We start from the raw sequence: 16,011 nt of genomic DNA, 5'->3' as shown, positions 1-16,011 counted from the left end.
GAATGGATGTGAAGGGGATGTTTCCAACAGTGGCGAAGCTGAGAGCCACAAGGCACAGCCTCAGAATACAAGGATGTCCCTCTAGAACAGAGATAAGGAAGAATTTTTTCAATCAGAGGGTGGTGAATCTGTGGAATTCATTGCCATAGATGGCTGTGGAGGCCAAGTTTTTGGGTATATTGAAAGCCGTGGTTGAAAGGTTCTTGATTAGTAAGGGTGTCAAACGTTACAGGGAGAAGGCAGCAGAGTGGAGTTGAGTGGGGAAAATAAATCATGATCAAATGGCGGGCAATACAGACAAAATGCTGGAGGAATTCAGCAGGCCAGGCAGCATCTATGGAAAACAGTACAGTCCTGCTGAAGGGTTTCGGCCCGAAACATCAACTGTACTCTTTTCCATAGATGCTGCCTGGCCTGCTGAGCTCCTGCAGCATTTGGTGTGTGTTGCTTGGATTTCCAGCACCTGCAGATTTTCTCGTTTATGATCAAATGGCAGTGCAGACTTGATGGGCTGAATGGCCAGACTCGGCTCCTATGTCTCCTGGTCTTATAATTCCCATTTACCTCAATGTGACAGAATCCACAAGACACACTGGGGCAAATGGCCAGCACATCACCAACCTTGTGCTAATACGAATCAGGACTTGGGTGGCAGGTGTACAGGACACAGGGGTTGCCAAATCCCGCTCCATCTTAAACCAGCCCACACGGACTACAGGTGCACAGAAACACCACGGACCGCAGGTTCCCCTCCAAGTCAAAGACAATTCAAAGTTCAAAGTAAATTTATTATCAAAGTATGTGTACCATGTAGAACCTAGAGATTCACTTCTTGCAGGCAGTGACAAAACATAGAAACAACAGAATCCATGACAAACATCCAACGTGCGAAAATCATACAAACAATAAAAAGTAAAACAAGTAACACTCAGAACATGAACCACACAGTCCCCGAGTCCACAACCAGGGAGTTAGTTCAGACCAGAGGTGAGTGAAACAGGTCCAGAAGCTCAGGTCCAGGGTGGAGGGGAGCCGATGGGAATGTGGGGAGAATAAAATGGGATTGAGGTCAGATTTGTGTAAATGGGTACAAGGAAAGGTATAGTGAAAGGGCTTTTTTTTGTGTGTGACATCCAGACAACCCATTTCATACCCAAGTACCTACAGGTAGTACAAAAGGAGGAAAAGAAACAACAGACTGCCGAACATCATATGACACTGACAGAGAAAGTGCAGTGCAGGTAAATAAAAGGGGCAGTAATGTAACGGGTTTAATTCCGCGGTTGTCTGTAAGATATTACTGTTATCCCCTTGGCTGCCTGTGTTTCCTCTGGGTGCTTTGGTTTCCACGCACATTCCAAAGTCATTTGTAGCTTAATGTCCAGCCGGAGGGTTTCCAGTCTGAAACGTTGACTGTACTTTTTTTCCATAGATGCTGCCTGGCCTGCTGAGTTCCTCCAGCACTTTGTGTGTGTCCCTCTGATTTCCAACATCTAAAGATTCTCTCTCGTTTGTGATATTAGGAGGTCAATTGGTCAGATTAGTGTAATCCGATGGCGCAGGCTCGAAGGGCTTGTTACTGAGATGTATTTCCATATCAACAGGGTTGAAAAAGAGTACAGAGAAAATGTCCAGAGGGCCTGAGTCATAAGGAAGGACTGACTTAAGTTAGGATATTACTCCTTAGAACATAGAAGATTGAGAGGAAATGTGACAGGTGTATACGAAATTATGAGGGCTATAGATAGGGTGAATGCAAGCAAGCTTTTTCCATTGAGATTGGGTGGGACTACAATTAGAGGTCATGGGTTAAAGGTAAAAGGTGAAAAGTTTAAGGGGAAGAGGGGAAACTTCACTCAGAGGGCTGTGAGAGTGTGGAATGAGCTGCTAGCACAAGTGGTGCATGCGAGCACAATTTCAATGTTGAGGAGAAGTTTGGGAGGTACATGGATGGTAGGGGTATGGAGGTGCAGGGCGATGTGAGTTGACAACTCCTCCCTTGGAGGGTCAGACACCCTGAGCCAATAGACTGGTCCTGGACTTATTTCCTGCCATAATTTACATATTACTATTTAATTATTTATGGTTTTATTACTATTTAATTATTTATGGTGCAACTGTAACGAAACCCAATTTCCCCCGGGATCAATAAAGTATGACTATGACTATGTTTAGATGGCTTAGGGATGGACTAGATGGGCCGAAGGGCCTGTTTCTGTGCTGTACTTTTCTATGACTATAAAGTGCAAGGACCATGATGGGTTAGACTGGGAGCCACAAGAGATCTGTTTGGTGGTCTTCCAAAGGTGGGAAAGAAGGTGGCCTGGAGCCTGGTGGCAAGGGTTCTCAATCTTTTATCATTTCTGCCCAATGGGGTGGGCAGGGACTGGAAAAGGCCACTGTCCCTTCTCCTCCAATCACACAATCCAAACATCCTTTACGTTGCCGTGGGGTTCGGCTCTCCTTCACTGCACGTTACCCATTGGACATGGAGCTACAGGAGGGCTGTGAAATCTAGATATCCCAATCTCCTCCGATGGAAGGGTAGTACGAGTGGCGGGGGGGGGTGGGGGGGGAGGGAAGAGGGGTATTTACTGTAAACTGGGCCTGGTTTGGATGACATGTTCCTGAACCATAACGTGCGAGATGGGGCTGATGCTGGACAGTAGAGAATTCAAGCCTTTCAGCTCGAGAAGAAGAGCACTGAGATGAGAACGAGGGGAGGGATTTCTTCTCTTGGCACATACCTGGAATTCACTAGCCCAGTCTTGTAGCCACTCAAAGCATATTCAAGGTTGGGATGAGTGAAGTCACGCTCACTTTGGGATTCATGGATTGTAGGAAGGGGTAGGAAAGTCAAAGTAAATTTAGTATGAAGTATGTATGTGTCACCATATACTACCCTGAGATTCATTTTCCTGCAGGTATTTACAGGAAAAAGAAACACAACAGAATTTACAAAAAACGTACATAAAAAGGCAAAGACTGACAAACAATCATATGACAATAAGTCACAGGAGAAGATTTATGCCTTTCAGCTATTCGAGTCTGCTCTGCTATTCCATCATGGCCGATTTATTATCCCATTCAATCCCATTCTCCTGCTTTAGAAACCCAGAAAACCTACAGCACAATACAGGCCCTTCGGCCCACAAAGCTGTGCCGAACATGTCCTTACCTGAGAACTACCTTAGGCTGACCCATAGCCCTCTACTTTTCTGAGCTCCACGTAGCCATCCAGGAGTCTCTTAAAAGATCCTATTGTATCCGCCTCCACCACTGTCACTGGCAGCCCATTCTACGCACTCACCACTCTCTGCGTAAAAAAACTTACCCCTGACATCTCCTCTGTACCTACTTCCAAGCACCTTAAAACTGTGCCCCCTCATGCTAGCCATTTCAGCCCTGGGAAAAAGCCTCTGACTATCCACACGATCAAGGCCTCTCATTATCTTATACACTTCTATCAGGTCACCTCTCATCCTCCGTTGCTCCAAGGAGAAAAGGCCAAGTTCACTCAACTTATTTTCATAAGGCATGCTCCCCAATCCAGGCAACATCCTTGTAAATCTTCTCTGCACCCTTTCTATGGTTTCCACATCCTTCCTGTAGTGAGGCAACCAGAATTGAGCACAGTACTCCAAGTGGGGTCTGACCAGGGTCCTATCTAGCTGCAACATTACCTCTCCGCTCTTAAACTCAATCCCACGATTGATGAAGGCCAATACACCGTATGTCTTGTTAATCATAGAGTCAACCTGTGCAGCAGCTTTGCACGTCCTGTGGACTCGGACCCCAAGATCCCTCTGATGCTCCACACTGCCAAGAGTCTTGCCATTAATACTATATTCTGCCATCATATTTGACCTACCAAAATGAACCACTTCACACTTATCTGGGTTGAACTCCATCTGCCGATCAACGGAGAAAATTAAAAAAAGGCAATTAAGATGTTGAAGATGAAAGTTGATCCAGATAACTCTGGGCATCCGATGGAGAATCAAAAAAACGAAGAGCTCCATCTAACATGCGAATCCTTAGACGTGCAGGGTACAGCAGCGCTGGTCTTAAATCCATCTTATAGAATTCCGACATCACGGATCTGTAACGGACCCGTTGGTCCCAGATTGGTTTACTGAAATCTTCCACGAATCGGAACTTAAGATCCGAAAAATCAATGAAACCTTTAGATCGAGCGAATCGAAACAGTCTCTCCTTATCTTGAAAGTAATGAAAACGTAAGATAACATGCCTAGGTCTATCTGACCTAGACGAGTATGATGGGATTCTGTGAACACGATCCAGTAGCGGTGGTTGGTCAGGAAATACAGTAGGGAATGCATCTTTTAAAAGTTGGGAGAAATATTTCATAGGGTTGTTAGCTTCCACGGCTTCCCTGACGCCAATCATTCGTAAATTCTGCCGTCGCATTCTAGATTCCAAGTCAGAGTTTTTAAAAGTCAAAAAGTCAAGTTTCTTCTTCATTACATTAATTGTTTCTTCGACTTTCCCCATCTTAAGCTCACTTTGTTGCGCGGATTTTTGAAGACCAGATATAGCCGACTGATGTTCCGCAATACATGTTTGCATCTTATCAATTAAATCGGCAATTTTCTGGAACTTAGTTGAGATTTCCATATGAATCAGGTCTTTAACAAAGCCCATAATTTCTGTACGAATCATCTCCCTAACAGAGGTTGAAATTTCCCTCTGAATTAACTCCGATATAGCTTCCAAAGTCACCGGTGATTCAGTCGGAGGGAGATCCGTAGCTTTCGGTTTAACCGGAGGTTTACCATCCTTGCCGTCTTTCCCGTTCTTAGACATAGCCGATCTCAGTATCATCCAATTGTCAGAGAATTCAGTTTAATTCAAAGTATTGTAAAAATTGATGCCTTAATAGTTAATTAAAGTATAGCTGACCATAGAGAGAAAAAACTCAGAGGTAATGGAGCGAGTCAAGAACGCGACTTCACTCCATGAGCGCTACCGGAAGTCTTTTTTTAATTTTCTCCGTTGATCGGAGGCTGTGAATTGGTTGGTTTTAACTTTTCTGTGCCCTATTTGGGCAGAAAAGTTTACTTTCGATTTCTTAATATGGCTGCTAAACTTTCTTTTTAACTGCGTCATTTCTTTCTTTTCCCAGGGGATTCTGGGTGGTTACTTCCCTTTTGTCATCTTACGTATTTCCTGTGCGGCCTTAAATTTTGTAGTTTTTTTTAAATTTTATTCTGTTTTGCTTTTTATAATCATTTTATGTTAATAATCCTATTTTTTTTGTTGCTGTGTCTATTCATGAGTTTGAGGTTTATTGTGGTTTTTTTTAATATATACTTTCCGGCTTTTGTTCTGTTCTGTGTGTATTTTAATTGAGCTAACTTTTTTTTACTTATTTTTTTTACTGTTTTACAATTAGCTGATCCTTTTCATATTTATACCTTTTTTTTAGGGAGCGTATACCGGAAGTCATGGGGGTAGTTTTAGCGCTTGCTTCTTTCTGGCGGGTCTGCTTTAGATTTCGCCTTGGGGTCCTGGGGTGGGGGGCGGTGGGAGGGGCTTCACGTTTTAGTTTGTTTCTCTTTGGGCTATATACATTATTGAAGTATTGGTTACGTCCTTTTCCCCGGTATCTTTTGTATGTTCTGTTTCCTCTCCGGGTCTGTGGGTCGCGCCTATTGTCAATCCTCCTTGTTATGGGTTGACTTTAGGATTTATGGAGTCTATTATTAATTTTGTCTCCTGGAATACTAATGGTCTTAATCATCCTATTAAAAGGAAAAAAGTTTTTAAAGTGTTCCGGAGACTTAAAGCACAAATTTTATTTTTACAAGAGACCCATGTACGGAGGGGGGACAGACTACGTTTTTTCAAATTTTGGAAGGGACAACAATTTCATTCGAACTCCAATGCTAAGATTCGAGGCGTCTCTATTTTTATAGACTCCTCAGTTACTTTTATACAACAGGATATTATCTCTGATCCGAATGGTAGATTTTTATTGGTTAGTGGTTTATTATTTAATAAAAAAGTAGTTTTGGTTAATGTTTATGCTCCTAATATGGATTGTCCGGAATTTTATAAATCATTGTTTGATCAGTTTCCGAATTTGAACGAGTTTTCATTGATTTGGGGCGGAGATCTTAATACCTGTTTATCTCCAGCTTTGGACCGTTCGGCTCCTTTACGGACTTTACCTAATAAATCTGCAAATTTGATTAATTTTTTCCTTTCTGATTCTGGGTCGACGGACATTTGGCGTTTTCTGCATCCTCAGGAAAAAGATTTTTCCTTCTTTTCACATGTTCATCATTCCTATTCAAGAATTGATTATTTTTTCATTGATTCTCGTCTCATTTCTTCAGTGATTAAATGTGATTATGATTCTATAACCATTTCGGATCATGCTCCACTTAAGCTTTCTATTAAAATTATGGCCAATATACCAAACAATAGACAATGGCGTTTTAATTCGCTGTTGCTTCAGGACTCGGACTTTGTTAATTTTATGAATGAACAGATTGAGCTTTTTTTTACAATTAACCATACAGAAGATATTTCGGTTAACACTCTTTGGGACACTTTTAAAGCCTATATTCGGGGTCAGATTATTTCGTATTCCGTTGCTTTGAGGAAGAAACAGAAGCAGGAGGAGATGGTAATTGTGGACAAGATTAAAGAAATTGATAAGAAATATGTTATGGCTCCTTCTGAGGAGCTATACAAACAAAGAACTGAACTTCAAATGGAACACAGTTTACTACTCTCGTCCTCGATTGTAAACCAATTAAAGAAAACAAGAAGTGATTTTTATGTTCACAGTGATAAAATTGGCAAGCTGCTGGCTAATCAATTGAAATCTAATTATGTTAAATCTCAAATCAATCAGATTTATAACCAAAATGATCGATTGATATTGGATCATGTGGGGATTAATCAAACCTTTTGTGATTTTTATTCTTCTTTATACCAATCAGAGTCTCCTCGAGATTCTAAATATATGAATGATTTTTTAGATAAGTTAGACTTCCCTCTGATTTCACAGGATATGTCTTCTTTATTAGATACTTCCATTACAATGGATGAGATTAAGAATGTTATTTTTTCTATGAATCTGGGGAAAGCTCCTGGCCCTGATGGGTTTACCGTTGAATTTTATAAATGTTTTGCTTCTTTATTGATTCCTTGGCTCTATAAGGTTTTTGAGGCTTCTTTGAAACTTGGTAAACTTCCGGAATCTTTTAATAGAGCATCAATTTCTTTAATACTAAAGAAGGATAAAGACCCTGCTCAATGTGCATCTTATAGACCAATATCTTTATTAAATGTTGATTCTAAAGTTTTTTCTAAGTTATTAGCAAATAGACTAGAAAAAGTACTTCCTTCTATTATTTCGGAAGACCAAACGGGTTTTATTAAAGGTCGTTACTCTTTTTATAATATTCGTACATTGTTAAATATCGTTTATACTCCCTCACAAAATGTTCCTGAGTGTGTTATTTCTTTAGATGCCGAGAAAGCTTTTGATAGAGTAGAATGGCCTTATTTATTTAAGGTGCTTGAAATGTTTAATTTTAGCTTGAAATTTATATCCTGGATTAAACTGTTATATTACTCCCCTGTAGCCTCGGTTCGTACTAACTCCTTAAACTCACCTTTTTTTCCTCTCTTTCGTGGTACTCGACAAGGTTGTCCTCTTAGTCCCCTATTATTTGATATTGCATTAGAACCTCTTGCAATTGCTATTCGAGAATCTTTAAATATTACTGGGATAACTCGGGGATTAAAGTCCCATAAATTATCACTCTATGCTGATGATTTACTTTTATATATTTCTAATCCTGAGAGATCCATTCCTGCTGTTTTAGAGTTATTAGCACAATTTGGTCTTTTCTCAGGTTATAAATTAAATCTTAGTAAGAGTGAACTTTTTCCGATTAATAAACATCTTCCCTTATATTATAAATTTCCATTTAAATTGATTAATAATTACTTTTCATATCTTGGGATTAAAATTACTTGTAAACATAAAGATTTATTTAAGACTAACTTTTTACCATTAATAGACCATATTACTCAACTTTCATCTAAATGGTTTCCCTTATATTTAACTTTGATTGGTCGTATTAATGCAGTTAAGATGTTTTTTTTGCCAAAATTTTTATATGTGTTTCAGGCATTACCAATTTTCGTTCCTAAATCTTTTTTTGATAAAGTTGACTCTAAAATTTCTTCATTTATTTGGCAGAACAAGAATCCGAGACTGGGTAAAATACATTTACAGAAAGCTAAGAGAGATGGAGGTTTAGCATTACCTAACTTTAGATTTTATTATTGGGCTATTAATATTCGACATATGAAATTTTGGTTACTTGATCGGGACATACTATTTATTCCTAAATGGGTAGCATTGGAATTACAATCTGTTCAGGGTTATACACTTGGTTCTATTTTAGGTTCCTCTCTTCCTTTTGATTCGAAACGTCTTAAGCAGGTCTCTAACCCGATAGTTAAATATGCTTTGCGCATTTGGTTTCAATTCAGAAAATTTTTTGATCTTAATCAATTCGGGTTAGCGATTCCTATTTTAGGTAACATATTTTTTCCTCCCTCTTTTACGGATCGCGCTTTTCAAATTTGGAAGACTAAGGGTATTTTACGGTTTTTGGATTTATTTTTAGATGGTTCCCTTATGTCTTTTGAACAATTATCTAACAAATATAACTTATCAAGAATACATTTTTTTAGATATTTACAAGTTAGAAATTTCCTAAGTACTATACTTACTTCCTTTCCAATGCTTCCTCCTATATATATTTTAGATTCGATAATTAACCTTAATCCATGTCAGAAAGGTGCATCGGCTATGATTTATAATATTATTATGAAACTTAGGAAAGCTCCATTTGATAAGATTAGGGTAGATTGGGAACAGGAATTGGGGCTTACCATTTCTGTGGATGATTGGGGGCAGATTTTACAATTAGTTAATACTTCCTCTATTTGTGCTAAACATTCCCTAATTCAATTTAAAGTGGTTCATAGAGCACATATGTCCAAAGATAAGTTAGCGCGTTTTTACTCGCATATTAATCCTTTCTGTGATAGATGTTCGGGGCAGATAGCCTCTTTAACTCATATGTTTTGGTCTTGCCCTACTTTGGAAACTTTTTGGAGAGATATTTTCAATATTATTTCTAAGGTATTAAATATAGATATCTCTCCTCACCCTATTACTGCTATCTTTGGACTACCTAAAATTTCTAGTAATCTTTCCCCTTCAGCCCGTAGAATGATTGCATTTCTTACTTTAATGGCGAAAAGATGTATTTTACAACATTGGAAAGAGCTTAATGCTCCAACTACCTTTTTTTGGTTTTCTCAGACGATTTTATGTTTGAATCTGGAGAAAATTAGAAGTAACCTTTATGATTCTTCATTTAAATTTGAACAGATTTGGGGACCTTTTATTCGATATTTTCATTTAATGTAATATTTACCCTTCTTGTTTTCTCTTCACTGTTTTAATGGAGGTCGGGATTGAGGACGTGATTTTAAGTTTAACTCTGTTTGGTTTCAAGTTAGCCCATTGCTTTGCTTTGCTTTTAGTTAGTTGCACGGTGGGTTTTTTTTTGGGGTTTTTTTTTTCTTTTTTTCCATTGATATATATAAAATCTAGTATACTATTATGTTATCTTGGTTTCTTATGCTTAAATTACATTGTTTGTAGTATTTTCTTTTTGGTATTGTTATCTTTTGGAATTTTATTATACTTTAACATTGTATTAATGTTTATATGGCTTACCTTTTTTGTATACTTACTCAATAAAAAGATTTAAAAAGAAAGAAAGAAAGAACTCCATCTGCCACTTCTCAGCCCAGTTTTGCATCCTATCGATGTCCTACTGTAACCTCTGACAGCCCTCCGCACTATCCACAACACCTCCAACCTTTGTGTCATCTGCCACTTCTCCCCATAACCTTTGACCTCCTTATTAATCAAGAACCTATCAACCTCTAATTTAAATATACCCAGTGACTTGGCCTCCACAGCCATCTATTGGATACAGCTGCAGAGTTTGCCCTTCTGGCTTTCCGAGCCATACCATTCCAGCAACCCCGATTAACACTAACCTAATTATGGGACAATTTACAATGACCAATTAACCTACCCACTATGTCTTTGGACTGTGACAATGAATTCCAGCAATTTACCATCTTCTGGCTAAAGAAATTCTTCCTCGTCACTGTTCTAAAGGGACTTGCTTGTATTCTGATCCAATGTGCAAAGAAAGACAAACTCTGCAAATAAAATAATACTGAGAACATAAGTCCTAAAAAGTGAGTCTGTGGATTGTGGAATCAGTTCAGTGATGAAGTTATCCACGCTGGCTTAGGAGTCTAATGGTTATAGGGTAACAACTGCTCCTGAACCTGGTGGTGTCAGCTGTGATGTTGAGTGGTAAGGTGTGCGTGAGGGACGAATGGCTTTCTCTTGCCTTTATTTCTTTCCAATGGAGAGGGAATTAGTTTCAGTGCTTCCCAAACTCTGAATGACCTGGTGAATTCTGGGCCAACGGGAAAGAACATCACCATGGTACCTCATAACACATCATTCAGTACTTGGTACTCAAAAACCTGCTTACTTACGTGTGGTGGGTCCCATAGGCAATTTCCAACTTCGCCTGAAAACATTAAAAAGCTTTTATTACACAGCCGTCAAATTAACAGCAAAAATACACAGAAACTGCGATAAGGCATACAAATAGCGCAGGAAAACACTTCTCAAACCAAATTGCACACGCTGACCAAACTTACATCCAAGCCAGTCCCATTTGCTGCATTTGGCCCATATCCCACTGAACCAGGGGCTCCCAACCTGGGGTCGAATGACTCCTTGCTTAATGGTATTGAAGCACGGCATTAAAAAGTTTGGGAACCCCTACCCTAAACTTCTCCCATCCAGGTACCTGTCACCTGTCTTTTAACCACTAGAACTGAACTTGCCTCTGCCTTATCTTTGGTGGCATGGTAGTGACTCTGGTTCAACTCTGCCGCAGTCTGTCAGGAATTTGTACGTTCTCTACGAGGGCCAAATGGCTGAAAAGACCGATGTTTATTGTCCATCCTTATTTGCACCCCTCTGGTCACTCCAAAGGGCACTCAGAGTCAACCATGCAGATGGGTTCGGAGTCCGGTACAGGTCAGTCAAGTGGCTGATTTCCTTTGAAGGGCAACACAAGGGATCCGGAGGCAATTTTATTATAATCTGTGTATTCCACCACCACCTTTACTGGCACTAGATTTTAATTCTAGGATTACTTCATAACCTGAATTTAAATTACCCAGCAGCTGAGGTGGGATTCGAACTCATGCCTTCTGTCCTGATGTTGGCGCTCTTACCGAGTCACTGCCATGGAAACACTTACCCATCAGGCTCCTCAACCGTGAGCAACAGAACTAATCATCCAATCACTGTGTTTTCTGGAATCGCAAAGTGCCCCATACAAAACTGCAAAATGTGCATTTGAATGGCTGGAAGGTAACTCAGAGTGTTATAAAAAGCAAAACACACAAAATGCTGGAGGAACTCAGCAGGTCAGGCAGCATCATGGAAATTAATAAACAGTCAATATTTCAGGCCGAGTCCTGAAAAAGGGTTTTAGTCCAAAACATCCGTTGTTTCTTCATTTCCATAGATGCTGTCTGACCTGCTGAGTTTCTCCAATAACTTTTGTATGTTGCTTTGGATTTCCAGCATTTGTTGTGTTGATGCTATAAAAATGCAGACCCATTCCCCTTTTCCAGTGAGAAAGCAAATAGGACTGGCCACACAATCACATCCTTCAGCTCCTTCCTCTCTGTCTCTGTTCCCGTTAGGCTATCTTAGACAATCCTAACCTGCGCTTACTTAATGCCTGCACAGTTGTAAACTGGCCAATCAGGAGCTCTAAAAACCAGCGTCCACCTAAAGAAAAACGAGTTGTGGAGAGCAGAGTGGGAAGGTTTTAGGGCAGGAATTTTGGAGTGCAGGGTCTCCACAGCAATGGAAATTGGAGTAGACAGGAGAGTGTGGAATTGGGGCAGTGCTCAGAAACAATTGCAGAGAAAGGGCAGGATAATAGGGCTTCAACTAGAGGGCAATCATTTAAAACAAACAAGCTTTGCAGATTTAGGAGGGCAGAACGGTAGACACTGTATACCTGGACTTCAGTAAGGCCTTCAAGAAGGATCAATCAAGTGTGACAGTGGAAAAGTGTGTATGGAACCAGAGGAAATAGCAGAGGTACTTAATGAATACTTTGCTTCAGTATTCACTATGGAAAAAGCCCTTGGCGATTGTAGGGATGACTTGCAGCGGACTGAAAAGCTTGAGTGTGTAGATATTAAGGAAGAGGATGTGCTGGAGGTTTTGGAAAGCATCAAGTTGCATAAGTCACCGGGACCGGAGGTGATGTACCCCGGGCTACTGTGGGAAGCAAGGGAGGAGATTGCTGAGCCTCTGGCAATGATCTTTGCATCATCAATGAGGACGGGAGAGGTTCTGGAGGATTGGAGGGTTGTGGATGTTATTCTCTTATTCAAGAAAGGGAGTAGGATTATAGACCAGTGAGTCTTACTTCAATGGTTGGTAAGTTGATGGAGAAGATCCTGAGAGGCAGGATTTATGAACATTTGGAGAGGCGTAATATGATTAGGAATAGTCAGCATGGCTTTGTCAAAGGCAGGTCGTGCCATAGGAGCCTGATTGAATTCCTTGAGGATGTGACTAAGCACATTGATGAAGGAAGAGCAGTAGATGTAGTGTAGGTGGATTTCAGCAAGGCATTTGATAAGGTACCCCATGCAAGGCTTTTTGAGAAAGTAAGGATGCATGGGATTCAAGGGGACATTGCTTTGTGAATCTAGAACTGGCTTGCCCACAGAAGGCAAAGAGTGGTTGTAGACGGGTCATATTCTGCATGGAGGTCAGTCACCAGTGGTGTGTCTCAGGGATCTGTTCTGGGACCCCTACTCTTCGTGATTTTTATAAATGACCTAGATGAGGAAGTAAAGGGATGGGTTAGTAAATTTGCTGATGACACAAATGTTGGGAGTGTTGTGGATAGTGTGGAGGGCTGTCAGAGGTTACAGCAGGACATCGATAGGGAGTTCAACCCGGATAAGTGTGAGGTGGTTCATTTTGGTAGGTCAAATATGATGGCAGAATACAGTGTTAATGGTTAGACTCTAGGCAGTGTGGAGGATCAGAGGGATCTTGGGGTCCGAGTCCATAGGATATTCAAAGCTGCTACACAGGTTGACTGTGTGGTTAAGAAGGCATACAGTGCACTGGCCTTCATCAATCGTGGGATTGAGTTTAAGAGCAGAGAGGTAATGTTGCAGCTATATAGGACCCTGGTCAGACCCCACTCGGAGTACTGTGCTCAGTTCTGATCGCCTCACTACAGGAAACATGAAACCATAGAAAGGGTGCAGAGGAGATTTACAAGGATGTTGCCTGGACCAGGAAGCATGCCTTATGAGAATAGGTTGAGTGAACTCGGCCTTTTCTCCTTGGAGCGATGGAGGATGAGAGGTGACTTGATAGAGGTGTACAAGATAATAAGAGGCATTGATCATGTGGATAGTCTGAGGCTTTTTCCCAGGGCTGAAATGGCTAGCACGCGAGGGCATAGTTTTAAAGTGATTGGAACTAGGTACAGAGAAGCTGTCGGGTAAGTTTTTTAACACAGAGCGTGGTGAGTGCGTGGAATGGGCTGCCGGCAGAGGTGGTGGGGGCGGAAACGATAGCGTCTTTTAAGAGACTCCTGGATGGCTACATGGAGCTTAGAAAAATAGAGGGCTATGGGTAAAGCCTATGTAGTTCTAAGGTAAGGACATGTTCAGCACAGCTTTGTGGGCCGATGGGCCTGTATTGTGCTGTAGGTTTTCTATGTTTCTATGTCCCACAAAGTCCTGCAGGGTTTTCAAGCTCAGGATGGGAGACCAGAACAAGAGGTGATAGGTTTACAGTGGAAGATGAAATACTTCAGGAGAATCTGAAGGGAAACTACTTCACTCAGAGGATGGTGCAAGAGTGGAACAAGCTGTCTAAGTGGAAGATGCAGGTTCAATTGTAAGATTGAAGGAAAGTTTAGATGGGTACATGGATAAGAAAGAGATAAAGAGGGCTATGGTCTAGTCGCAGGTAGATGGAACTAGGCAGAAAAGAGGCTGACACAGACTAGATGGGCTGAAGGGTCTGCTTCTGTGCTGTCCTCCTCTATGGCGACTCCATAACAGGTTTGTAAGATTGATCACATCGGATCCAGGGTAAGCTAACCAATTGGATGTAAAATTGGTTCGGCAGAAGGAGACAGTGGAAGAGTTGTTGTTCAGGTCAGAGGTCTGTGATCAGTTCTGTGCCGCGTGGATCTGTGCTGGGTCCTCCTCTCCACAGATTCTGTCTACACTTCTCAATGCCTGAATAAAGCAGCCAGCATAATCAATGAAAGGATTAATGTATGAAATGCATTTTATGGTTCAGGGCCTGTATTTGCTGGAGTTTAGAAGAATGAGGGGGTAATCTCAATGAAACCTACTGAATATTGAAAGGCCTAGTTAGGTTGGATGTGAAGAGGATGTTTCCTATGGTGGGGGAGTCTAGGACCAAAAGGCACAGCCTCTGAATAGAAAGCCATCTCTTTAGAACAGAAGTGAGGAGGAATTTAGCCAGACGGTGGTAAATCTGTGGAATTCAATACTACAAGCGAGTCATTGAGTTCATTTAAACTGAAATTTGACAGGTTCTTAATTAGTAACGGCGTCAAGGGTCACAGGGAACAAGCAAAATGCGGTTGAGAGGGATAATAAATCAGCCATGATGGAATAGCAGAGCAGACTCGATGGGCCAAATGGCCCAAATCTGCTCCTGTTTTATGGTTAAAAAGTGGGAAAGTAGCCATCAGCTGCTACTGTGGGATGCATGCACACCACTGTCAGGAGAACCACACCCAGAAAGGTGAACCTGCATCACCACGGTACAGGCAACATCATCAACCTGACATTCCCCCAAATCCACTCACCAGCAGGCAAGGCTGCCCTCTGGTGGAGAAATCCTGACTTTCACTAATTGGTGGATAATTGAAATGGGGACTGCAGAGAATGGAGTTGCAAATTACATGCAACACACGATAAAACATTTGCCTGTACTTCCGGATGGGATGCAAGAGACCAGTGAATATTTATCACTAGGGACGCCATGGTAGTGTAACTTCTGGTGCTACACTATTACATACCAAGGCAACAAGAGTTTGGAGCTCAACCCCAGCATCCTCTCTGAGAAGTCTGTACATCCTTCTCATGAGGCGTGGGTTTCCTCCGGGTGCTGCCTGCTCTACGCCGTATCTCTATATAAATAAAAATAAATTATTCACCATCTGTAGGATGGTGCGGTGAAGAAATATTCGTGCAAAGGTACACAGAATGTGCAGTCTCTTTCCAAGGGTTGAGTTGGGAAATCAAGAACTAGAGGGCACAGGTTTAAGGTGAGAGAGAAGAGATTTAAAAGGAAACTTAGGAGACGCCTTTTCCACTCAGAGGGTGGTCCATACATGAAATGGGCCACCAGAGGTGGGGGTTGAGGCAGGTACATTAACAACTTTTAATAATCTCCACCATCAGGTTTCTGAACGGTCTGTGAACACTACCTCACTATCCCTCTTTTGCACTATTTATTTCATTATTATAGCTTGTTTTTAAAAATGCCTTGCACTACATTGCCGCCACAGAACAACAAACTCCACCACATAGCGTCAATGATAATAAACCCGATTCTGATGAAATTCACTTGGATATAGGAGAATGGACGAAGAGGAGGCAGATGGAATACAGCGTTGGGAAGTATATGGTCATGTCAGAATCAGAATCCTCAATGATGGGTGCTGCTCTCCTGTGACAGCACTTCATATAGATGTGCTAAATGATGGGGATGTCTTTACCCATCATGGACCAAGCCGTATCCACTATTTT

At 41.1% G+C, this 16,011-nt stretch overlaps 1 protein-coding gene across 6 annotated transcripts in view; it reads right to left on the bottom strand.

The window, feature by feature from the left end:
* Positions 1-16,011, bottom strand: part of tdp1 (tyrosyl-DNA phosphodiesterase 1) — a 110,360-nt gene that overhangs the window by 78,156 nt on the left and 16,193 nt on the right. For all 6 annotated transcript variants that reach the window (XR_010017534.1, XM_063044892.1, XM_063044922.1 and 3 more), the window contains exon 6: positions 10,648-10,682. Coding sequence is in view for 5 of the 6 variants with exons in the window: in XM_063044892.1 (XP_062900962.1) it covers positions 10,648-10,682 (35 nt within the window). In the remaining variant the exon portion in view is untranslated. The remainder of the gene's footprint in view (positions 1-10,647; positions 10,683-16,011) is intronic.

The sequence above is a fragment of the Mobula hypostoma genome, chromosome 1 (assembly GCF_963921235.1).
Source record: "Mobula hypostoma chromosome 1, sMobHyp1.1, whole genome shotgun sequence".
Classification (NCBI taxonomy): domain Eukaryota; kingdom Metazoa; phylum Chordata; class Chondrichthyes; order Myliobatiformes; family Myliobatidae; genus Mobula; species Mobula hypostoma.
This window is presented reverse-complemented; position numbering and strand designations above follow the sequence as displayed.